General features: G+C 43.1%; 1 protein-coding gene across 2 annotated transcripts in view; it reads left to right on the top strand.

The window, feature by feature from the left end:
- vti1a (vesicle transport through interaction with t-SNAREs 1A) overlaps positions 1 to 16,790 on the top strand; it is a 110,085-nt gene extending 93,295 nt beyond the window's left edge. For both annotated transcript variants that reach the window (XM_041067284.1, XM_041067286.1), the window contains exon 8: positions 15,131 to 16,790. In XM_041067284.1, coding sequence (XP_040923218.1) covers positions 15,131 to 15,224 — 94 coding nt within the window. In that variant the 3' untranslated portion in view covers positions 15,225 to 16,790. The remainder of the gene's footprint in view (positions 1 to 15,130) is intronic.
- Positions 16,791 to 22,960: the final 6,170 nt, after the last annotated feature.

Below are 22,960 nucleotides of genomic sequence, written 5' to 3'. Positions count from 1 at the left end.
TAGAAGAGGTGGCGGCTGGACACATACTATACCATGGGCTATAGTCGTCCTCCCTTCCCCCTTTTCCACTCCCTCCATGTTTTATGGCTGGATTCTGTTACTGCTCCCTGGCTCACCTCTCAGTGTGAAATGAGCAAGTCTCGACGATCCTCCTCACCCCACCCCGCAGGCTCGCAGACACACGTGAGCACTGCCAAGACTGCCGTTTCTGTTTGGGTCTAAACATGTGGAGGTTTATGACCTGTTGAGTGTGTCATTTGAAATGCGGTTGTGCAGCATGTCACAGCGCTTGAGGAAATGCTTGTGTATGTACATGTAAGTCTGTGTTTATGAATTGTTTAAGAGAGATGGACTTTTCGTTTGTGCATACTTACTGTACTCCTGACATTACACTTCACATTAGCAGGTACGTGATGGAGGGGCCTCATGTTTGCGCAGTGGAAATTTAAAATTCTAAATAATATTAAATAGTCTAGCATTCCTACATCACCCTCCAATGCTTTTCTACTTTCTTTCCTCTGGTTTCTCTGGCCCTTTTCCTTACTTTCTTTCTCTCTCTCTCAGTCAGGGGGAGGGTGAGGGGCATGCTCCAGGCTGCAGCAGGTTTAGCAGGTTCTGAGGAGCGCAAGAATAATTTTGGATCTGCTCTGTTTCATCATCTCCTGCTGTCGGAAGTTTGTTTCTGAAGCACGAGCCTAAACACTTGCTTCCTCAGATGATGTGTCAAAAGTGGCACTTTGTTGAGCAGTTGTATTTGTCTCTGGCAGGTTTTACATAGTGGAAATGAACAGGGATTGTACAGTGAACAAGTTGTGATCTCTGTTTAGGGTAAACCAGGGCTTTGTCAGAACTTGTATTCTTGTTGTGTGGTGTTTGTGTTCATCTCAGTGTTTGATTTGTTTTCACATTTGGGAGTTTCCACAGTCTCACTCAAAAATACCCTTGACATAAAATTCCCTAATACCATTTACTTAGTTACAGGATATTCACAACCACTGTGTCATATATAACATGACCAGGAACTATATGCATTGTTTAATTTGTACTGATTCAAAAATGTAATCATTGTAGTCATTCCAAAAATGAAAAAAAAAAACAAAAAACATAGAGAATGCCCAATTTCTAATTTTGCAGTGTCACTCTGTTACCAAAACACAGTTCTTCAGGAAGTGTCATCAGGTCAGACAGGCATTGGACAATTGATATGGGTGTAGATAAAATAAAGTTGAACCTTTCTTTACTAACATTAGAAGAAGATAAGTGATATGATTTAACCTTGTAGTCATTCAGTAAATGTTTCCAGTCCATTCCCCGGTTTCCTCTGGAAAAGCCATCCTTTTGTCATACTTTTATCACATGTACCTGTCTAGTTCAGAGGAGAAGTGTTGTCAGAACCCGTGGAAGTGGATGTTAAGGAGTTGAAATGTTTTCTAAAGTGTTGGTGTGCACGAGGTGTAAGTGAATAAACAGATAAATAACCACCGGCCCTTGTAGAACCAGCCCCACTGGCTGTGGGCCAGACAGGTAATTCCTCCGGCATAGTTTTGGAAGGGCCACAGCAAGCCAAGCCTGCCTCAGCAGTCAGACTGTCTGCACATTTCTGCCGCTGATGGCATACCAGGGGCGCCATTTTCCTCTGTGAGACAGACAAGCCGGAGGATCTGATTGGCCTTCCGCCAAAGCGCACTCACAAAGGCTCCTTTGACAGCAGGTCAGTCGGTTAACCAAGCAGTAGGCAGAGGGAGAGAGGGATAAGCCAGAAAAAAAAACTCTTTTTCACCTCTTCACCCCAAGCTTCATTATTAAAGGATTCTTCACGCAAAAAAAGATGGACTCTCTTGTTTGTAAAAAATTTAATAGTACACATTTTTAGTTATTTAGTCTTGTAGGGAACAAAATACATTAGCGGTCTCGCAGACCTTCAGCTCTCATTGGGACTGTATACTTGCCTCACATCCACAGCTGTGGGTCTGAGTGTCAGCTTAGAACTCATGAGTAAATATGACCTAGGCTTGTATGTTTTGCGTGTGGGCCTACAACCTCACAGCCTCGCGTAGACAGCCAGCATTGGCAAAAGTGTGCCTGAAGTATGTAAAATAATCATCTGCATGAACTGACAGTAATTTGTCTGTTATTCTTTCCCGCCCGATATAAGGATGAAGTTTGTATTCTGTGGCAGTACTTATTTATTTATTTATTTATTTATTTATTTATTTATTTGTCTATGCAAACTTGGAGTAATTTCAAAAGTATTTTTTCATCATTGGAGACTGTTACACGTAAAAGTAAGTTGAGTTTTACAAGCAAATGGGAATGTTTTGGTGTAAACCACATTCTAAAGCATTAATACTACGTCTGCATTTTGACCAAGATAAATATACATTCAGCCATTAGCTCATTCTTGTTATGATGTTGATGGAGCCTCACATCTTATATTTTCACCATAAAGCTGTGTAGGAGCTGACACAGTAGCGTTAAATAGCTGCTGATGTTCTCCTGTGAGCTCCCGCGCTCATTATCTCTCCAGTCCAGGCCTTGCGTCTCAGCTTTCTCCTGCCGCCCATCTCCTCCCCTGTGTACCAGCCGCTTTGCATATGACTGATGTTTAAATGCTGCATTGTTAACTGACGTGGGGTAGCCCTTTGCTGACCCGGGAGGTATTTGCTCGTTTGATCATGGGGCAGCAGTTTTAATGTATCGAAGCAGCGCCGCTTCGTAAAGCCCCTAGTATAAGTGGAGATGGAGGGCGAAGACAGGACGAGGGATCCATTGGTTGCAAGCCTGACAGTACAGAGGGAAGGTGATTATTAGACTATCTGTTGGTCAGCAAGGCCGAAGGGGACACTGCTGACCCTGCACTTCCACTTATGCTGTGATGGTGGGTGTTGGTATTTCAGGGGGGGTTTGCGAGGGTTGTGGCAAAGACAGAGAACAGGGCTCCATTGATGAACAGTTTCAATATTTCCATCATAGTGTGTTTTTTTTTAATAAGGCTTTGAATATTTACATGAAAGTATGAGCATTTATTTCAAGCCTTGTTCTGTGGTTTCTTTTTTTTATTGTTTATCCTCCCGCTGTCTGATTTATATCATATAAAATAGACTTCTCACTCCATCAGCCACAAGGGCTTTTTTATTCCCAGAAAAAAAAAAAAAAAAGTTTTGTTCATTTTTTTCCTCATAAAGTTACTGTTTTTGCACACAGTTTTAGCTATTGACTTTTACAATCAGCTATCAGTTCAATACCATAGTTAGTTCTTGGCCGTAGTTTGTCACAAACACTGGAAGAAGCAAACTGAAAGTCCCATGTCAGCGAAAACCACCCTGCCTTTTCATCTGTGTCACTGGGCACAAGAATCCCTCTTCGCTAGCTGACAACACAACAGAAAGAAGTGTTGAGAAAGAGGAAAAACAATGACACAAACAGTGTACAAGTTTGTGTTAAAGCCTTGGGACCTGTGTATCAAGCCCCTGCTTGTACTGAAGCCGACCAGGCTCTGGCCCCTCAAAAGGAAAATATTGAACACCCACACACCTTTCTAGCCCTTTCCTTACCCTTCTTTGCTCTTTCTCCTCTTTCTGTCCTCCCCTTTCCTCTTTGCTTTTTTTTTCTTGTGGGATGTCTCTTAGAGCGGCAGTGACCATAGATACCAGGGGGAAAAAACAGTAAGAAAACCCACTTCGCTCAACCACATCATTAATATTTGATGGACAGTTCCCCCTTGAATTTCCCATAGCATTCCGTAGCGGGCTTGTGATGTGCAGAACGTAAGGATACAGATGGACATTATTCAAAGGACTTGATGCAGCACCAGGATTACCGTGACCAGCTTGACCATAAAAAAAAAAATGTATATGTTTATCAACCTTCAAGAGTCAGAAGTCCTTTGATATCTAAAACACTAAACATGTTCATTAAGCACATTTGACATTGTTTTCTACATAGGCGTACCTTTAAATACCCCTCTGAATAATCATGTTAACATGCTCCAGATTACCTCCCTCCTTCTATATGTATGTCAAGCACTTCGGATCCTCTTGAGATCTCACAACTGGATTCTGCAAATATGGATTGGCTCTTGCATTTCCAAAAGTCCCAAAGCAGCCCAGATGCCCCTTGACTTTTGAACCATGGTTCACAGGAAAGCAGAGGTGAAGCAGCAATCTGCATCTCTCATGGTGCCTGACGCCCACGCCGCTGCTGAGAGAGAGAGAGAATGCCATATGAGTTTATGTCTTACAGTGGAAGGAAAAAAAATAAATTGAAGGAGAATTCTGAGTCGATTAACTCAGGCTGTCATCATCAGCCCTCAAAGTTTCTCTTCTTCTCTTTCCGTTGCCCCCTATCTTTTCCCATTTTCGAGCGTCTTCGTTTAGTTGTCCTTTTTTTTCTTTTTCTGAGTTTTTGCAGAAGGCTGACCCTACATGGCTGCAGGCCCTGATTAGCAGGGCTTCAGAGCCCAGAGTCTATTGATCGGGCCTCCAGAGCACTAAGCAAATGTAGCAGGAGCAACAAGTCAATAATACTGTTACTGCAACAATCCCCGTCACACTGGTGGCTTCCCCCCACACATTCCAAGTGGTTATTTTTCATGGGTTGGGAAAAGGAGGTGGGGAGGGGGGGGGGTTACGATGAGGGAGGTAATCATGAGCAAATCAGTGTCAGTCAAAGGACTGGGCATTCACACTTTATCTTTTTTCTTTCTCTGTCCCATTCTCCGTGTAAACCATTTCTTTTCTCCATTCCAGACATCTGATTTTGGCCTTAACATGATTTAACTGGTGACTTCTTCCACATAGAAGACACGTTTATTTTAACCATTATCTAACTTCCCCTCTTCATCTCTCCCAGCTTGATCCCTTCTCTCTGTCTCTCTCTCTCAGGCTCTCTCAGCTTAGACACAGGGACTAGGGAAGCTAGTCTGCAAATTTAATGGAACAGCATGGATTATTTAGACTGACTAAAGCCTCCCTTGTAGTGTCAAATGGGGGGTTGTGGGATGACATTATACCCCTACATTCTCTCTCTCTCCCAGTCTCCTGCTCTCTCTCTTTCTGCTCCGCTTACCTGCTGTATAAAGTGATCTGTGGCTGCATGTCCAAACAAGGTGGACCTGATGGTTTACATAATCCTTAATTGTTCTGTGTTACTTCACACCAGATTGCCAGACGCTCTTGTGTAGTTTTCACACACTTTACTCAACACTCCCTTGATGCAGACACACACATGTGCAAAAATGCTCTTACGCAATCTTTGACACGCATGCATGTACAGACTGACTGTGAACCTTGGCTGGCTCGGTCCTTTCATACCTGCAGGACAGAGCAAGGGGCAAGAGTGTCCTGACGGTCAAAGGGTCAAGTTCAAGAAATGGCCTCTTCTCTTACTTGCCCATGGCTCTAACATGAACACACCACACCACACTAACAAGTGTTAGCTACTTCCTTTATGGTTGGACTTAAGTACTCTCCTGATTCAAACCAAGTTAACAACTCCAGATGAAGATAAGTCAGTTTCATTCCTAAATACACTCATTTTGGAAGTCTATTACTGTCAAATCCCTTATGACAGTTCTTAACTGTTGAAGTACTCTAATTTCTAACATGATACACTCCAAGAATCTGTCCATCATTTAAGCTGCTTGTACCATATGGACCACCCAGTCACCTTTGTGTGTTTTCAGAAGAGTTTAATGTGATCTTATTTCGACCCAACAGAGCATTCAGTTGTCCACATCATAACACAACTCTTCACTCTACATTATTTTATGAAATGCAGGGTCTTATAATCAGCCTGGAAGATTAAAAAAAAAGGGAGAAGTTAATGCTTCTTCTTCATGGTAGGGCAGTATCGCATCATCTGTATGTGGAGACACACAGGATGCAAAAGGAAAACCACACGGGACTTGAAGCAAATATTTGGAGAGCTGACTTAAAATGGCAAACAAACACCATGCGGAGGAGCTTCCTTACCAGTTAATAAAAAGACTCAGACATAAACACTAATATCCTCATTGCTTCTTTGTCGTGGAATCCTAAACAGACGTCTTTTTAGGCCCAGAGAGTTTAAAGCTGATAAATGGTTTTGATTTGAGCAGAAACCGGTTTAAGGCACCTCACAAAATGAAACTGTTGGGACAAGTTCTTGTGAAGATAAGTGCTTTGATTCCAACTTGTATAAAAAGAAAAAAACTAGCAACTCCATGGGTGACAAGACACGATAAGGAAATAGATGTACTGTCTTTTCCCAATTATCATACCTTTTAAATTACTGTTAAACTCTGAACAAAGAAAAAGAAAAATTCAGTTTAGACTATTTTTATATTGTGAGTCCAAATATTTCATCATTAAGCTTGAAGGCATTAGGTCACGTTTCACAATTATAGAGTTGGTGTTAGGTGTGAGACCGGATGTATGATTCCCTGCTTTCCTGACATGAACTCACACTTTGAAAAGTTATGCAAATAACTGTGCAGTAATTTGATTAGGAATCATTAAGTGATACTGTAGCAATCTCCTTTTCATCCTTACTGTGTCACTATGTCGCACCAGCAACAAAGCAAGCAGATGCTATTAACCATCTCCTCAGGTGTCCTGCGCTTCCTAAACATCACAGTCCACTACTCTTCTTTTTTTTCCCCCCTTCTTTCCTTTTCTTTCTCTCATGAAAATGAGCAGTAGTGCACACAAATGATTTATGTGCTTTAATGAGATTTCAATACTGAACAAACAATAAAAATTTATGGACATCATAGTTTTGGAGGCCTGCAGCTCTAATGTCTAATGTTACGCCCTTTTTCACCAGGGCCAGTAATCGGATCTGCAGCTGGCCCCTGGCCCTCGCAGAATGTATAACAAGGGGGATTTTGTGTTTTGGGAAAATCTTAGCAGAGAGGAAAAATGCTCAGGAATGTCAGCTATCTGGGTGTAGGGATATTGCATCTATGTATTCTGTAATCCCCAAGTCAAGTTGTAGTCGAATAGAGAAGGTGTCAGTCAGATGTTTATGTCTTCACAGTCACAGTCCAGATATACTGTGAGCGGTCAGCAAACCTAGCAACAGACACCGAGCACAAATTGGTTTGTTCACATCAGTAATGGATATGGATTTCCTTTCCATCCCAGGCAAACTTGACAATGACCATAACAGAGTTGCCTTGGGAACTTCATCCCACTGTGGTTTAGCTCACAGAACAAAATCCTACTCCTTTTGTGCAAATGCCCTGATGAGTGAACAACTACAGCACAGAACACATGTAGCACTTTATCATTATTGGTAATTAGTTGTTCCATTTTTCAACCACCTTGTTTAAGAAAATATTAAAAGCCCTATCTTTCTGTTCCTGTATGTGGACTTTGAAGTATCAACTTTGCCACCATATTGCAATGACAGCTATTTATTTAAAAGGGAGAATTATTCCTTAGTAGTCAAATATTCAAATCATCTAATTTCCTTTATTGACTGTTTTTTTTTCCATTGAGAGATTAAATCTTAGCTTTTAAACCCAGGATCCAAGTGTTCAGGACCTGATTATGACTTCAGAGGCCTTTGACAATTATAAATATGGGCTGTTGACATGCTCCTGTGGACTATAAACTAGTGAGGTGACAAGCACGTGGGGCAAACATTGGAAAAAAAAATATTTTGTATCACCACACCCCTCCAGCAAGAGAGTGACAGAAGGAGAAAGAGTTGAATAGAATAGGTGAGTGGAATATTAGCGATGTAAGAATAGAATGAAGGGACTGAATGTATGAACAAGGGGACAAAATGTGGACACATAGGCGGATAGAGATGGAGAGGGGAGACAGAGGAGTAGAGGGTTCAGGCAGGTAACCAGGCAGGGGAATGATCTGTGTATGTATGAAGCTCAGAAAGCCACCTGTACATCACACCGGGACGAGGAGAAGCTGCAGCAGCTACCTGAAATTGCTGCCGGCAAAAAAAAAGTTCTTAAAAATTCCAGGCACAGTTTCAATGTATTCTCTTTCTCTTTCTCCCTCACCCGCTCTGCCTATTTTCCATTTCCCCCTCGATCTCCTTTTCTCTCTCTATCCTTCTTTTCATCTCTCGCATACTCTTGCATATACACCCTCTCCTCCCACACTGGATTTCCTCCTCCTTCCTACCTCCCCGTCTCCCTCCTTCCTCTCTTCTACTCACCCTCTCAGTGTTCCTCTGCCCTCCCTTCCTTCCTCCTTCAATACTTTTCTGGGAAAGAACTGGGTCCCAGCCTTGGCTGCTTCTGGCCAGGGTTGTTAGCCGCCAAATAAAAAATGGATGAACTTGTAGAGCCCCGGTGCTCTTCTCCTGCATCAGGTTGTTGGAAAGAGAGGGAGTAAAGTGGGAGACAGAGAGAGAGAATGAGGCTGACATGAAATACCTTGCTCAGACCACGTCCTCCAAATAAAAACCTGTCCATCTTTTATGTCAGTTTTCTCACTTGTGAATTTTTTTTTTTTTTTTTTTTGTCAATACAGGTCAAAAAAAGGTCTCTGACTCTTTTGGGGATCAATAATCTCAATAAAAAACAATAAAGAGCTTGTTAGATTACTGGATAAATCTGAAAGAGTCTTTCAATTTGGAAATTACTTTTAGATTTTGCTAAAATAAAAGGTTTGTCAAAACAATAAAAAATTATCCAGTGTGGGCTATTTCTTAGAACATACGGTACATTTACATAGTATTTACATAGTCAATTATTTGATTAGTAGATCAACAAAAAATTAATTTCAATAACCAATTAATCATTAGTAAACAGTTTTGAAAAAAATTGTCCCCAGCTTTTCAAATATGTTAATTTGCTTCTTTTTTCTGTGTAATATAATTTTAATATCATATAATTTTGGTTGAATATTTAAGGAAGACATTTGGGGCTGTATAGCAAATTGTGAAAGCTTTTTTACAATTTTTTTTAAACTGTTTTCATTGTTTTGGAGCACAAACGATTCATCAGTGAACTGAGCAAATAATCGATAATGAAAGTAATTGTTAGTTGCAGCCCTAGGATGCTCCTGCATAAATCATAAATTCAAATCATATAAGTCTGTTTTTATTTCTGTGTTACTAACATCCCAGATGTAAACAAACCTTTAACACCAGCAACAAATATCAATAACCAAAAATTACCATAGTTTTTGTCAGTGCATCAAATGTCCCGTCAATCAACTGTTAGTCAGAGAGGGCTTCTGTCTTTTGTTTTGTTTTGGTTTGGTTGTGAGTCGACCTTTTCCCTTTACAGTTAGATCACAGACTGAGGCTTTATGTTAAATGTTAAAACATGGACCCAGTTTTGTGTTTGTAGACATTTATCTATACAGTACTACGCTATTGCACATGGTTACAAACGGTCTATTTATCTTTAGTGTACAGTGAGTATGTGAGTGTTGAGGTGTGAGTGTGTTCTTAAATATTGTTTTTCTTTGGGGAATTATATGATGTTGGGGGACGTCTTTAAATAATTACAGTTAACAGCCTGCAATTATAGACCCACTCCAGCTGTGTGTGTAAGTGTATATACGTGTGTGTGTGTGTGCGTTTACAAAAAAGTCATCATTTACCTTGAACACACCCTTGGGGCCAATAGGCAGAACATGGTGGTGGGATCAGATCTCTCCAACAAACAGGTCAATTCATTATCTCTGCAGAGCAACATGAACCCTGATTGTTCTGAATCGTTCTGCCTCCTTCTTCCTTGTTTCATTCACTTGACTGAGGCGTCGCACGTTTCTCACCTTTCTTCACTCAAACTGGATTGATCGCACGCCTATCTCCGCCCTTTACTTGTCATGTGTGTGTTTATGTGGCAGGTGTGTGTGTGTGTGAGTCCAGACCAATACCTGTGTGTATATGTGTGTGTAAATGTGTGTGTCTGTGAGTGTGCACATGGGCTTCCACAATGAAACATTTATTTGTATTAGTTTGTGATAAGTCGATGCATTAGTTAGGACTTACCCCCACCAGCGCTCCACCTTCGTGTCCATCACTCAAACCATTTGTGAACACATTGATCCTTCCCTCCCTCCCCCTCTCCCCCCTCCCCTCCTTCTCTCCCATGCTGTATATTCCCAGGGTTTGGAGGGAGGAGAGCCAGAATGGCTCAGACAGCCATTGATTTTTATTTTATTGGTCTACCAGTGGAAAGAGGAGGAATAGGGGAGGGCCTGAGAGATGCAACTCTGCTGCTAAGTTTGTTCTTACTGGAGACAGTGTGTGTGTGTGTGTGTGTGTGCTTGTGTGTGTGTGAGTGTGTGTATTTAGGTGGGTTGGGCCTATCTGCTTATGTCTGTCTGACTGATACTGTTTTTGTTTTGGGGTAGGGGGTGTTATCTGTCTGTCTGAGATGTGTGTATATGTGCATGTCCAGCCACCTCTGAGAGCCATCAAAAGCTGCGTGTGCGTGTGTCTGTGTACACGTGTGTCAGTGTGTGTGTGTGTGTGTCTGTGTGTGTCTGTGTGCCCAGCATCTTGTGTCCCTTCGTGTGTGTGGGCACACGCTCACACACATGAAGGGACTGGAGAATCTGGGGCACTGATGGAGCTGGCACTAGGGACCTGGACCCCAACACACACCCTGATACACACACACACACACACACACACTCACAGAGCTGAGGTGTATCCCGGTGCTCATTAGAGCTGGTAATAAGGCCGTGCTGCTGGAAGAGGAGGGAAAAAAAACAGGGAGAAGAAGAGAGGGAGGGAGGAAGAGGGTGGGAAGGGAGAAAAAGAAAAAAAACGTGAGATTTTAAATTTTAATAACACTGGTACTATTTTGTAAATCTTTCCTGACAGAAAAGTCCTCATTATTTTCATCTGTCTCCAAGGAGCCTCTCCTCCAGCTCTGTCTCCCCGGGTAAACGGACTTCTCCCTCTCCCTTCCCCTCTCTCTCTCTCTCTCTCTCTCTCTTTCTCTCTCTCTCTCACACACTCTCTCTCTCTCTGTCTTTCTTTCCTCACTCTCCCTCTTTTTCTCTCCACCTCTCTATTTCTGTCTCTCCACTCTTTCTCTCTTGGTTTTCATTCTCAGCTGCTTCATTTTCCGTTTCCGTCCTTCCTGCTTGCTTTATTTTTTGCTCCCCTTTGCACTCATCATTTTGACTCTCTCTCGCTCTCTCTCTCTCTCTCTCTCTCTCTCTCTCTCTCTCTCTCTCTCTCTCTCTCTCTCTCTCTCTGCCTCCCCCCTCTCACTGTCTCCCCCTCTTACGCTCTCTCTCTCTCTCTCTAACATTAGTGCTGTATATCTGTGTATTTCCATCTAGTAAGGTGTGAGCTGACTGGCTGCCTGCGATGAAGGAACATCAGGAGCCAATAGAACAGCCAAGTATTATATGCTGTTATTGGCTGGCGTTTCAGTTACTGTTACTGTTGATCTGTGTTGAGTTTTTTTTTTTTTTTTTCCAGTGGTGTGGGGGGGCAGGGGACGGGGGGCACAACAGACAGAGAAAATACTTTGGGATAATAGTATCATAGTAGGGAGCAGGATACAGGTAAGCCATCTCAAACTCAGTGTGTGTAGGAGTGTGTATATGTGGGTCAGCATGTACGTCTGCACCCTTGTATGCGCCCTGTGTGCATCACTCACAGATCCTCAGACTCTCTTCTCACACGCACACACATACACACACACACACACATACACACCCTTCTCACCCCCACCTCTATGTCAAGTGTCAAATCTGGAGGATGGATCCGGTTTGATAAGTTCTGTTCTGTCTGGCCACGTGTCAGGACGGGATCAACCATACAGCAGAGGAAAACCATGTTCTTCACTCTCTTACCTCCCAAATTTGGGGATTTTTGGAGGGGTGGGGGCGTGGGGGCTGGTCTATATTTGTGGGGTAGGTTTTATTTTAGCTGCTGCTTCTGTTTTGTGAGGAATTTAAATGGAAATTAAAATACTCTAGAAGCTCATTTGACTAGTGAGCTCATAGTAAAGTGCTTTGCTGGGTACAGAATACAAATCTGTAGATTAAATCTACAAGTGACAGTATGCAGATGAGTCTTTCAAAAGATGAAAATGATCCGTCCTCTGGGACTTTTTTTTCTTTTTCTCTTTTTATAGACACCAGTTGTTCTGAGTGACCAGATGGGAAAAAAAAGATTACACAGACAATGAGCAAAATAACCTCATTATTTGTCAGAGTTTTTTTTTTGTTGTACACCAAGTATTTGTTTGTATAATGTTGTGTGATTATAATTCTAATAGAAAACAAATCATTTCCCACCCAGCCTGTAATGTGAAGTAGGTCATGACTTCTGATCTTCCTCACTCCTGTGGTGCTTAAAGCTCCTCAAGTTGTCACAAGAAAAGATGGTGGCTCTTTACATAGTTTCACTAACACTTTTTTTTTTTTTTTAATGGATTTTAGTATTGCTGAAGTGAATTATGACCGTACCCCCCTCCACTCACTCCTCCCAGTCTGCCTTGCTATATCTTTCTGTGTATGTGTGTGTGCCTACCAGTCCTCTGGCCCAGGGTGACCCTTGGGTCATAAATGTCACAAGATCTTGTAGTTTGACTTGAATTATTGCAAACATTAGAAAAGAGATGTGCGAAGTTGTTGTGGTTACCGGCTTAGACTCGACACTTTATTTCTCACAGAGAATTAAATCAGACAACGGGTGAAGTGAAAGGCATACCTAAAGTTTGAGGTAACTAAATTTTCAGAAATCCGTTGCTTCAGCGGCTTTAAGTTTCTGACTGTGCTAAATTTGTATCAAGCTTCTGTTTTAGTGTTTCGAGTTGCCACAAATAAGATTAGCTACTTTACATTACACTTCAAGGCATGTTTTGTTGGACTGGTGTACAGAGAACCACTTTAGGTCAAAAGAAGTATTTTTTAAAATATGTGTCCCCTGAGAAAAAGTTCTTAATTCGCAGCACTGTCATAGTCTTTACTGCTTTGAACATTTAAGTGTTTGAAGTTACTCAGCGTTGTTTGCTACTGAATCATACTCCTTTTAATGAATGCAATTTTTACAGAATTGAACCCCCCCCCTCTCTCTCTCTCTTCGCACCCCGGGTCCTCATCCATGAGGCTAAACTAACTTCCTGTTCGTTTTTCCACCCCCAGGCCTCCAGTCGCCCCTCCCCTCTTTTCCCCAGCTGAAAAATTAACAAACAACACAAAGCGATCTGGATTCTCCCAACACACTCAGACACACATACACAGGCACCTCCTCTGGGTATTTGGCTGGGATAAATAATCATTCTAAATAATGAATGTCAATTAATAGGGGGAGATGTGGCCTTGCTAAGCATGCTCTGATTAGTGTTTCAGTGGGATCTCCTCCCCAGCTGGCTTCAGCCAATCATTTCAGCCTCAGACTGGCCTATCCCAGCATCCCTTATACTGCCTCAACTCTTACCACAACATAGACATGTGGGCATATGACATATTATGCGGTACAGTGTTTTTATTCTTATTACTGTTTTGCGTTACTCTGTTGGGTGAAACCTCAGCACAGCTTAAGACGGGTCCTGTAGCACCACAATATAATAGTACTATAGACATGGTTTACTGTATACAGGATGACGCCGCCATGATAATGTATGCATTTATTCAAGGATAAACTGTCTTCTTATAAAAGCAGTGCTGCTTACAAACAGTAGCGTATTGTAAACAGTAGAGTATTGTAATGAGCTCTCTGGTGTTATCCAGTCAGAGCATTACAGTGTGTCAGTGAAAAGACAGTGTGTCTTGTTCCTGGAAAGAAGTTCACGTGTGTTACAAGTGATTGGTTATAGTTTTTAGGAGTTTGTAACGGTTTGGAGTGAAACTGATACACAGCAGTGGGTAGAAATGTGTTTGTATGTGGCTGAAGAGTCCTTGGCGCAAAGGAGATCTGCAAAGTAGACAAAAACAACACATCTCTGCAAATAAAAGCACACGCATTGAAAATACAAAGACGTAAGCATAAAAGCACTCCTGTGGTACACAACAACGCTGTTTGGTGTTATATTTTTGTCGCTCTTTCTTCCATAGCCGTGGGCTTTAAACTAAGTGGCTAGTTGAGGTTACTGCAGGTGCGAGCTGCTGGACTGGACGAGCTTGACTTGGTGTGTCAGGCTCAGACTTGGGCTTTAGAGGGTAGCAGGGTGACTGAGCAACCAGCCAGCAACCCCCCCCCCCCCCAGTGATAAATGGCCACAGCATGGGCTATTCATCTCCTGCTTAGAGAGGTGGACAGTGCCCCCCCTCCTCGGCCTCTCCTCCACCCCTCCACATGTCAGCAAATGTGATAATTCTCTCATTTGTCAGGAGCAGCGGAGGGTTCGGGATTTCGTGTGTGTTTGTCTGTGTGCGTGTGTGTGTGTGAGGACGCAAACTCTGGAGAATTGTGGCGACACACACACGAGATGAGTTGCTCGCACTCCTTACTGGTCTGTAACTCTTCAGCACACGAGCACCCATTTCCCTCCCTCCGACCCTCCTTGCCCAGCTTTGTGTTTTTTTGGTTCAAAGCCCCCTCTTGTCAAGTTTACTTAGGTCACAGTGGGAAAATTTAAATGTGCAAAAGAGTGAGTCGTTTTATGGCAAATTCCATCAGTAATTCAGTGATTTTATTACCTCCAGGAAACTACTGAGCCACTTTTTCCACTTTATTGTGCAAATAAAGTTTTAGAGCCTGTCTGCAGTGTATGTGTGTGTGTGTGTATCTTTGTGTGTCATGCTTGTTTATAAGTGTTTTGCTCTGTTTCGTATGTTCATATGTGTGCTCACGTCAGTACGAAATTTTTACAGAGGCTACGAGTCTGAAATAATTTGTGAGACATTTTAGACAGGAGATTTGCAGTTTGGGAAATATTGTGTGTGTGGGTGTGTGTGTGTGTGTGTTTTACACTCCCACGCCAGTGATTGTATACTAGTAAATACCATGTATTCAGACCTCATGGTAGCTATTAAACATGATAAACCTCCACTTGATGGATGGTCATTTAGTTTGCACATAAACATGTGACTGTTTTACGTGTTTTACTTTTCTCTGTAGACACAGTATGACTTCTGTGAACCCTGCCTGATGTCTCTCTCTCTCCCTCTCTCTCTCTCTCTCTCTCTCTCTCTCTCTCTCTCTCTCTCGCTCTCTCTCCCTCTCCCTCTCCTTCCCCCTCCCTCCCTGTCTGCAGGATCATCCAGAATCGTATCCTGGTCTTCGTTCTCGGAGCCATCATCCTTCTCACCATCATCCTGGCCATCTATTTCAATCTGCGAGGCCACTGATCTCCCCTCTACACACACATACACACACACCCCCCCCCCCCCTTCCCCGACACAAATACAAACACACACACGCGTGATTAATAGCGACAAAAGCGTTGTTCTGCTGTAATTAGGACAAATGGTCCCCATGAATCACTGTTTCCAAAGCCTGACAGGGAGCTTTTTTCCATCTCTTTCTCCTTTCCTGTTTGCTGTCTCCTCTCTTTCTTTCCCCCTCTACCTTTTTTCCCCCACTTTGCGCTTCTCTCTTTCTTTCTTTCTTCTTTTTCTTTTCTCCCCTTTAGCTTTGTCCTCCCTCTATCAGGCTTTCTCTTACATCTCCCGGGACAAGAATTGGGGGTGGAGATGTTTTTACGATAGTTAATATTTTTCATGGTGTCATCCTCAGTGTGGTTTTGCAGCTCGTCCTGTCCCCAGGTGAACAAGTCCTGGGGATTTTTTTTTTTTGTAACTCCTAGTTTTTTTTGCAGATTCGGATATGTAATTTTTTTTTTTTTTCTTTTCTTTGAGGGAGGTGAGTCAAGTGTTATTCAGGGTGTGTGTGTGTGTGTGTGTGTGTGTGCGTGCATGAGAGACAGAGAGAAAGACAAGCATGAGAGCGTTGTGCGCATATATGTATGTTCACGCATGTGCACGAGTGACAGTCATGCAGTGGGGGACCCACACTGTGTTTGTTATTAACACCAACAGTAGACACACATACTGTATGAGCTTCAGTAACTAAATGATTCAGCTCTTCTCATGTAGCCCCTACACAGCACAGAGGACAGTGCCTTCAGATAAGATATGCTGTTCACACTCCTTCTTTAAAAAGCTCAGCAGAGCCCAAAATAGACAAGTGGCGCTGCCTTGAATAGAGAGGATGCACATAAAAAGGTTGAGGTCAGTTCAGTCAATCAAGGTGAAAGTTAATTTTTTGTGAGAAGGAACTGTTTATTTTGAATTATTGCATTTAGGAACAGACATATGATTATTTCAAGAGAGTTTGGAGATAGAAATAAATTAAATAAAGTTTTCTTTTAATGTGGTTTTAATGCAAAAGGGAACTGACCCCAATCTTACAGAGAAAGTTTTCTTCTACATCATAACCAACTATAATATCCACATTTGGTACAATTCCCCTGAACCTCCCAAACACAGATTTCCACAGCGCATCCCCATGGACATAACTGTCATTATGGAAAGTTATAGGCATCATACTGTATGTACTAACATTTAAATCTACTTCATGTATAGTGTTTTGCTCTCAATACAAGTGATTCTGTTTCTGTTTATTTATAAATACATAAATGAGTTTTCAATTAAAGTTTCTGTGTTAGAACTGTATATTTTAAGAAGTTTATAGGTATTCAGAATTACCATTAACAACATTTAGTTTTCTTGATTTCAGGTGTTCAGTGAGTAGACTAAATGCAGACTGCACACCAGGACCAACTGAAACGTGTGGATTTCTAGTTTTCTGTCTTAAAGGTTTTTTAATTTTCTTCTATTCTTATAAATGGATCTAACTTGTTTTAGAACTTGTACTTTCTGTTCCATATTTTCCTTGTAAAGTTCTGAAGATTGTGAAGCGGTCCTTGTTTCTGTGTTTATCTGTGCGCTGACTGATGATGTGATACATTTGCAGGTGTTTGAAAAAAACGTGTGCGTGAGTTTACTGCTGTTTAATTCTTCAGGGGAAAGCCATTCTTCAGGGGGTCTTGGAAAAATCTAAATTTAAGAGCATATTTGGAGAATTTCTGAAGTTGAGACACATGAAGGTAACAAACACACACACTCATACACACACGCACACACACGCACACACATACAAGAGTGGAGTATTGGAGAAGTATGTGTGTGTCTCCTATGGGCGGTGTGGCGGTTCCCGATGAGGACATTTGCTATTCTGTTTTAGGACCACAGTCTTCATTTTCGAAGATGCAGGGGTGTCTGGGTGGTGAAGCCCCCCCTCCCTACAATCTCACACATACACACGCACACACACACACACATATATCCCCTCCTACCGACCACCATTTCACAGGCCCTCACCAGCCACAGCGCCACAGTCTGCTTCAAAGCCTCAAATTAATGGCCAACAAAATAGTGTGCCTCTGTCCGTCCCATGTGGGGCCGACCCACCAAGAGTTATCATTAAAGTCAAGGAATAATGAAAATAGGAAGGAAGAAAGGAAGAGGGAGAAGGAAGGAAGCGAAACAAGGAAGCATGGAGGTGGGGGGTGGGGGGTGGGGGTGAAATCCCTGGCAGTTTGACAAACCTCATCTGGTAATGACCCTCAGTGATTGTTTTTTCACCCAGTGCACAGCGTGTTATGCGTGTTCATGTGCAGCCTACCTACGTGCCGATGTGCTCTCTTCTCGTCCTCTCTCCATCTCTCTGTCTTTCTCTCCCTCCCCATCCCTCCCCTTCCTCCCCCCTTTACTCTACCTCTCCTGCCACCTTTTCTCCTCCTCCCTGTCCTCCCCTCCCTCCCTCCCTCCCAGCCTGTCAGATGAGCGGAGCGGTAGGTAGCGAGTGAGCGGTGGAAAGCAGCGTGGCGGCGGCTTCTATTTGAAGTTGTAATGGTGTCAAAAAGTCAGGGCTGACTGACAGACGTCAGTCCCACAGGGCCTCATTAAAAACAGACCCACTTGACAAGGAAATAATTGAGCACCGGCGACAACTCGGGGGCCCCTCCGCGTTTTTAGATGTTTTTATTTTCTTTTCATTATTAGCGCTGAGCTATTATGTTCATTAAGAAATGGCATTAAAACAAGTTTTTAAAAGCGGGGAAAGGGAAGGAGGGGCCGAGGGAAGGCAGGATGCATGGAGGTGGAGAGATAACGATTTGTTTAGAGCCCCCGTCCTGTTTTATTATTTAAACAGGAGCACTGTCATGTGATACCTTGGCAGACATCGGCTATCATCTGCCTCTCCTCCCTTTTTTTTCCTCTTTTTCTTCTTTTTTCCCTTCTACCCATCCCTCACTTTCCCCCTCAGCTTTCATCTTCCCCTGCTCTGTCCATCTCTCTCTCTTTCTCTTCCTCCCCATCTTTCTCCCCGACTTCATCCCTTTCTTTCTCTCCCTCTGAGCAGCGGGTGTCGTTGGAATATGAACTAGATTATTCATCAATGCCCCCACACCCCACCTCAGCACCACCCCCCACCCCCATTCGCTGATTTGGTTTTCGACAAGCGTCTCACCGCAGAAGGCTGAGGATGAAAACTTGTCAAAAATAGGTTATATCTTATTCCAAGGGGCAACAATAGCAGCAGGTACAGACACCTTTTAATATTTAATTTAGGCGGGTGTTAACCCTCCTTAAGTGACTGGAGCTGTGTCTTCCATGCAGACACCAGGAGAGAAACACTTGGGAGGGAGGTAAGCGAGAGGGGAGAGCAGTTAATTATTTGATGTCTGAAAAGTGATTTTGAAGCTCTCCTTGCTTTCTCCTGTTTGCCAGAGAAAGGATTGAGTCTTTGGGTGTCCCCGTTCATTTTCTACACCAGCCACGTCCTCAGCCTGTCTGTCCTGTGAGACCTGAAACATTTCCACTCGAATCGCATTTAGGTCCTCGATCCACTGTGCCTCACTTGATACAGTAGTGATGACGTGAGAGATCATATAGGGATGGTTTTGGTCTTTTATTTCATCAGAGGAAATCATTTTCCAGAGAATTTATCTTTTACACCTCCAACTTTAGTCTGTCTTGCTAACATCCCCTGTGCCCAGCAGCTCAGCAGTCATTCTTGTTCCCCCTGGTCGTTTCTAGAAGGTTTACATAAAAGTTAAAAAAAGAAAAAGAAAACAAAGGAGGTTCTTTAACGTGGAACCTCTGTGATGCACCACCATTACAGAAAGCCTGATGTTTGTCAGCCATTTAGGACGACAAGGGATTGTGACAAGCGTTGTTTGAGCTGTCTGTCCCCTGGTGAAGGGCGGGCCTTAAACGGGATAAACAGCTCCAGTGGTGGGATCACGACAGGAGGGTGGGCACTTCATCTCCAGGAGTGTCCATGATGCTGCCACCCCCGCCACACACATGCACACACGCGCACACACACACACATTTTAAATGAGGCCCTACAATAACAGCTACCCAAGAAAAACCCACAATGGCACTGTTTGAGAACTACAATGAATCTTCTACTGTTTGATTCAGCGCACACAGGCGCCGTTGCACGTATGGTGGACGCCCCCCTGATAAAAAGACATACACATGCTCTACTGTACGGCTGTTAAAAGAGGAGCCATGTTCTCCTTTTGTACACGCCACCAGTCCTAGCAGAATGGCTTTCTTTCTCTCCTCGGCCCTTTATCTGTCTTTTCTTTCGCGCCCATCAGCGCTGTCGACCATTTTAATGGTGTTTGCGCACACAAAGAAATGACAATGCCCCCCATTATTTGAGGAAGTTGCAGGGGCTGCAGCCATATATATATGGATGTATGTGTGCGAGTGTGTGCAGGATGTGTCCCCCTCTGTTGGTTGAGATGGAGCTGGTGGGCTTGGTGTAAAAGGTTATATTGAACCGTCTGTATGCACAAATATCTGTTTGTGTCCGTCTGTAATGTCCATTATGACTCATTTTTCCTGTCGACCGGGATCTGCAGTATGGCTTGCTCCCCTCAGTTCAACCAATCAGGCTCTGAGCTGCTCCTAAATCTATAAAGATGACTTTTGTGATCTCTGTCAGTGTCGGTGTTGTTTTACATCATTAAAGCAGTTCTGAATCTCAGCAAACCAAAAGACGCTGTGTCATAACTTGCATCGTCTTCCTCTGGCCGACCACGTGCTGTCATCGAACACACACAGAAAAAAAAAAAAAAAACTTGGGGGAGGTACCCAACTGACTCCTCGAGAACAAGTAAGGAGGTAAAGCCATGAGCTGACATTTTTTGAACCTATAGCAGTGCTGTCTACCTCCTTTTTGATTTTAAAGGCACACCTAGCATTTTGCAGAAGACTAATACCATTTCGCTAAGCAGACAATAGAAACACAAAGAGCTGGGTCAGAGCTAGGCTGAGCTAGGCTAAACCACTTAGCACACTCGCCCCCCCCCATGCCCCCCCTCCCCTCCCCACCCCCACCCCATCTCCATCTCCATCTTACCTTCCATCTCTCTCCCTGTAGAATACTGCCACAGCCTTTGAACTGAAATTAACACTTTACCACTACAAAGACATACGGCTCTAACCAGCAGTGTCATTTGCAGGATAATGGGCAGTTGGAGAAATGGAGCTGTTTTTTTGCAGCAGCCGCTTTTTTTTCTCCTTTTTTAAAATTTATTTATTTATTTGCCAGGGTTTATTTGACCTTTGCCCTCTCAATTAAATTCCTCACTGTGATTTACCGTATGCAAATGAATGTAAAGTCTGCCCAAGTAGATGTTAGAGATGGATATTTATGAATATTTTTGGCCACATGTTGAGTGTATTTCATAGGTGACATAGACACCAGCAAAGGGAATGAGCAAATTCCTGACTTTGTATTTTTTCTGTATAGCTTTTTTTCTCTGTTACTGTCCATTTTAAAAGTGAACGGAGGATAGAAAGAGACAAACGAGGATAAAAGCAGGAACGAGTGCAAAGGAGGCCAGGTTGCCTGCAAGGCACTCAGTGGCCTGGACGTTCAGAGAGAGGAGAGTTTAGTCGGGCTCGCCCCTGTACAGTAATTTACTTTGCATATGGTGTCTTAGCAGACACGATTCTAAATTTCCAACTGGGAGGCATCAGTGGAGGAATCACTGTCTTCAAAAGACGGCCTGCCAGTCACGCTCCTCTCGTAGCTGGAGATCTGAGCGTGCGGTGATAACCCGCGACATCTTTCTGGAAAAACGGGGAGTCGATCAGCTTTGATGGAGCACATCCGCCATGACAGGCTACTGAAGAGCTCGTTAATGAACTGGGGGGTGTGGGGGATTGGGGGGCGTGGGGGGGCTTAGTTTAGCATGACAGCACAGTGGAGAAAGGTGGTGGAGTGGAGGATGGATGGATGGATGGATGGATGGATGGATGGAGAAGGTGAGCAACCTCGCGTCTGAGACGTGCAGGTGGATGGAAGGGTGTCTGGATTAGAGGGAGACAAGAATGTATGTCTGCATTGTTTGGAAAAAAGGGCACCCCATCCAATACCCCCAGCAGCATGTTACCTGCCCCCCCCCCCCCTTTACAAAACCTCTGCCTCAGATGGTTGGTGGCAATTAAATATTCATAAGAGGGCATCCAATCACAGAGCTTGCTGGCCAGTTTCCTCCACGTAAGCCAGGAAGTGGAATTGAATTCTTGTGAGGGGGGCCTAGTGAAGGTTGGTGTGTGGGGTCAATTGAATCGGGAGTCCAAAGGTTACAGACCCTGCATGATGTCCTCTTATATCCCCCCACTTCTCAGTGACTTACCTACCGTGCACAGCACATAAAAGAATCCCAGTTTGTCTTTACCAGTTTCTCATTAAAAGGACACATATTCAAGTCATTTTCTCAGACCATTTTGACCAGTTTAGAAGTTGAAACAAGCTTCATATAGTCCAGTTTCCTCACATTGTTCATTATGAACCAAACTTTTCCTGAAACATCTTGCACATGTTCTCTTCACCGCACACACATCCTTACAGGCACAAAGCTGCATCTACTAAAGCAGGCTTACAGACTTACTGTATACACACACACAAGCTCACACGGGCTTACACACACAAAACACACACCTCTCTATTGAGACATATGGATGTGGCAACAAAATACACAACTTTTTGTTCATCTCAAGGACTTGTGAGGGCCCCAGTGAACTGAGAGGCCATATTGATTTTCCCTCTTTTCATGCTGTGACTCTGGGATTACCCATTTTCTCATTCATTTTTAAAGACAACTCGAGATTCTTCCTTCCCGTTTTCTCTGTTTTTTCCTTTTTCCATCACCCCCCCCCCCCAAAAAAAAACACACACACACATACACACACTCCCCCACCAGCACAGTAGTTGTACCCACCCCTTTTACACAGCCAAGTCCCTCCTTGACCCTGAAAATTGTAATTCAGCCATAGATTACAGCTGCTGAATATTAGACCTTACAAAAGCAGTTAAATAAAATATGTTGAAATCGTCCAATCCCAGAGGCCACGGCAGAAATTCTAATCAGGTGAGAGAAAGGGGAAGGAGTCAGCAGGGGATTAGGGGTAAAGAGAATCATCGGGATCTACCAGGCAAGAGTGAAAGGCTGACATAGAGGTGGGATTGAACCAAAATCACAGGAATCATAATGCTGTGTCATGAGGTTGGATGGGAGGTTTTTGAGACATTCCAGCTGTATCATGATCCTAAATTTACTTCAACTCAAAAAAAAAAAAATCAAGACAACAACATTCAGTCCTCCAGATGCCCAAAATCCAGCAACAAGACAGTTATTTTTTAGGCTTCTTTCTGATTCACAATGTTAAATATATCCGGACACAAACTACATGAATTTGCTTCCAACATGAATTCTATTTGTGGGTTTTGTTGTTATCACAGAGATATTTTTATAAATCGCTTTGAATGAAACGCATAATTTCAAGTAATCCATGCCATAGTGAACCATAATCAGTGCCAAAACCAGCCCTGTCTCTAGCTGAAGGTCTTCAGTGTCAGCAGCTCTGTGTATCCTGCAGTGACAACCAAACTATTTGCAAAATAATTGAGTCTCCGGGTAGTAATGCACTCATTTTATGCTAAACAGGCCAACAGCACTTTTGGCCTATAGGCTATCCTTTGACCGGCGTAG

This window comes from Toxotes jaculatrix, chromosome 21 (assembly GCF_017976425.1).
Source record: "Toxotes jaculatrix isolate fToxJac2 chromosome 21, fToxJac2.pri, whole genome shotgun sequence".
Taxonomy (NCBI): Eukaryota; Metazoa; Chordata; class Actinopteri; family Toxotidae; genus Toxotes; species Toxotes jaculatrix.
This window is presented reverse-complemented; position numbering and strand designations above follow the sequence as displayed.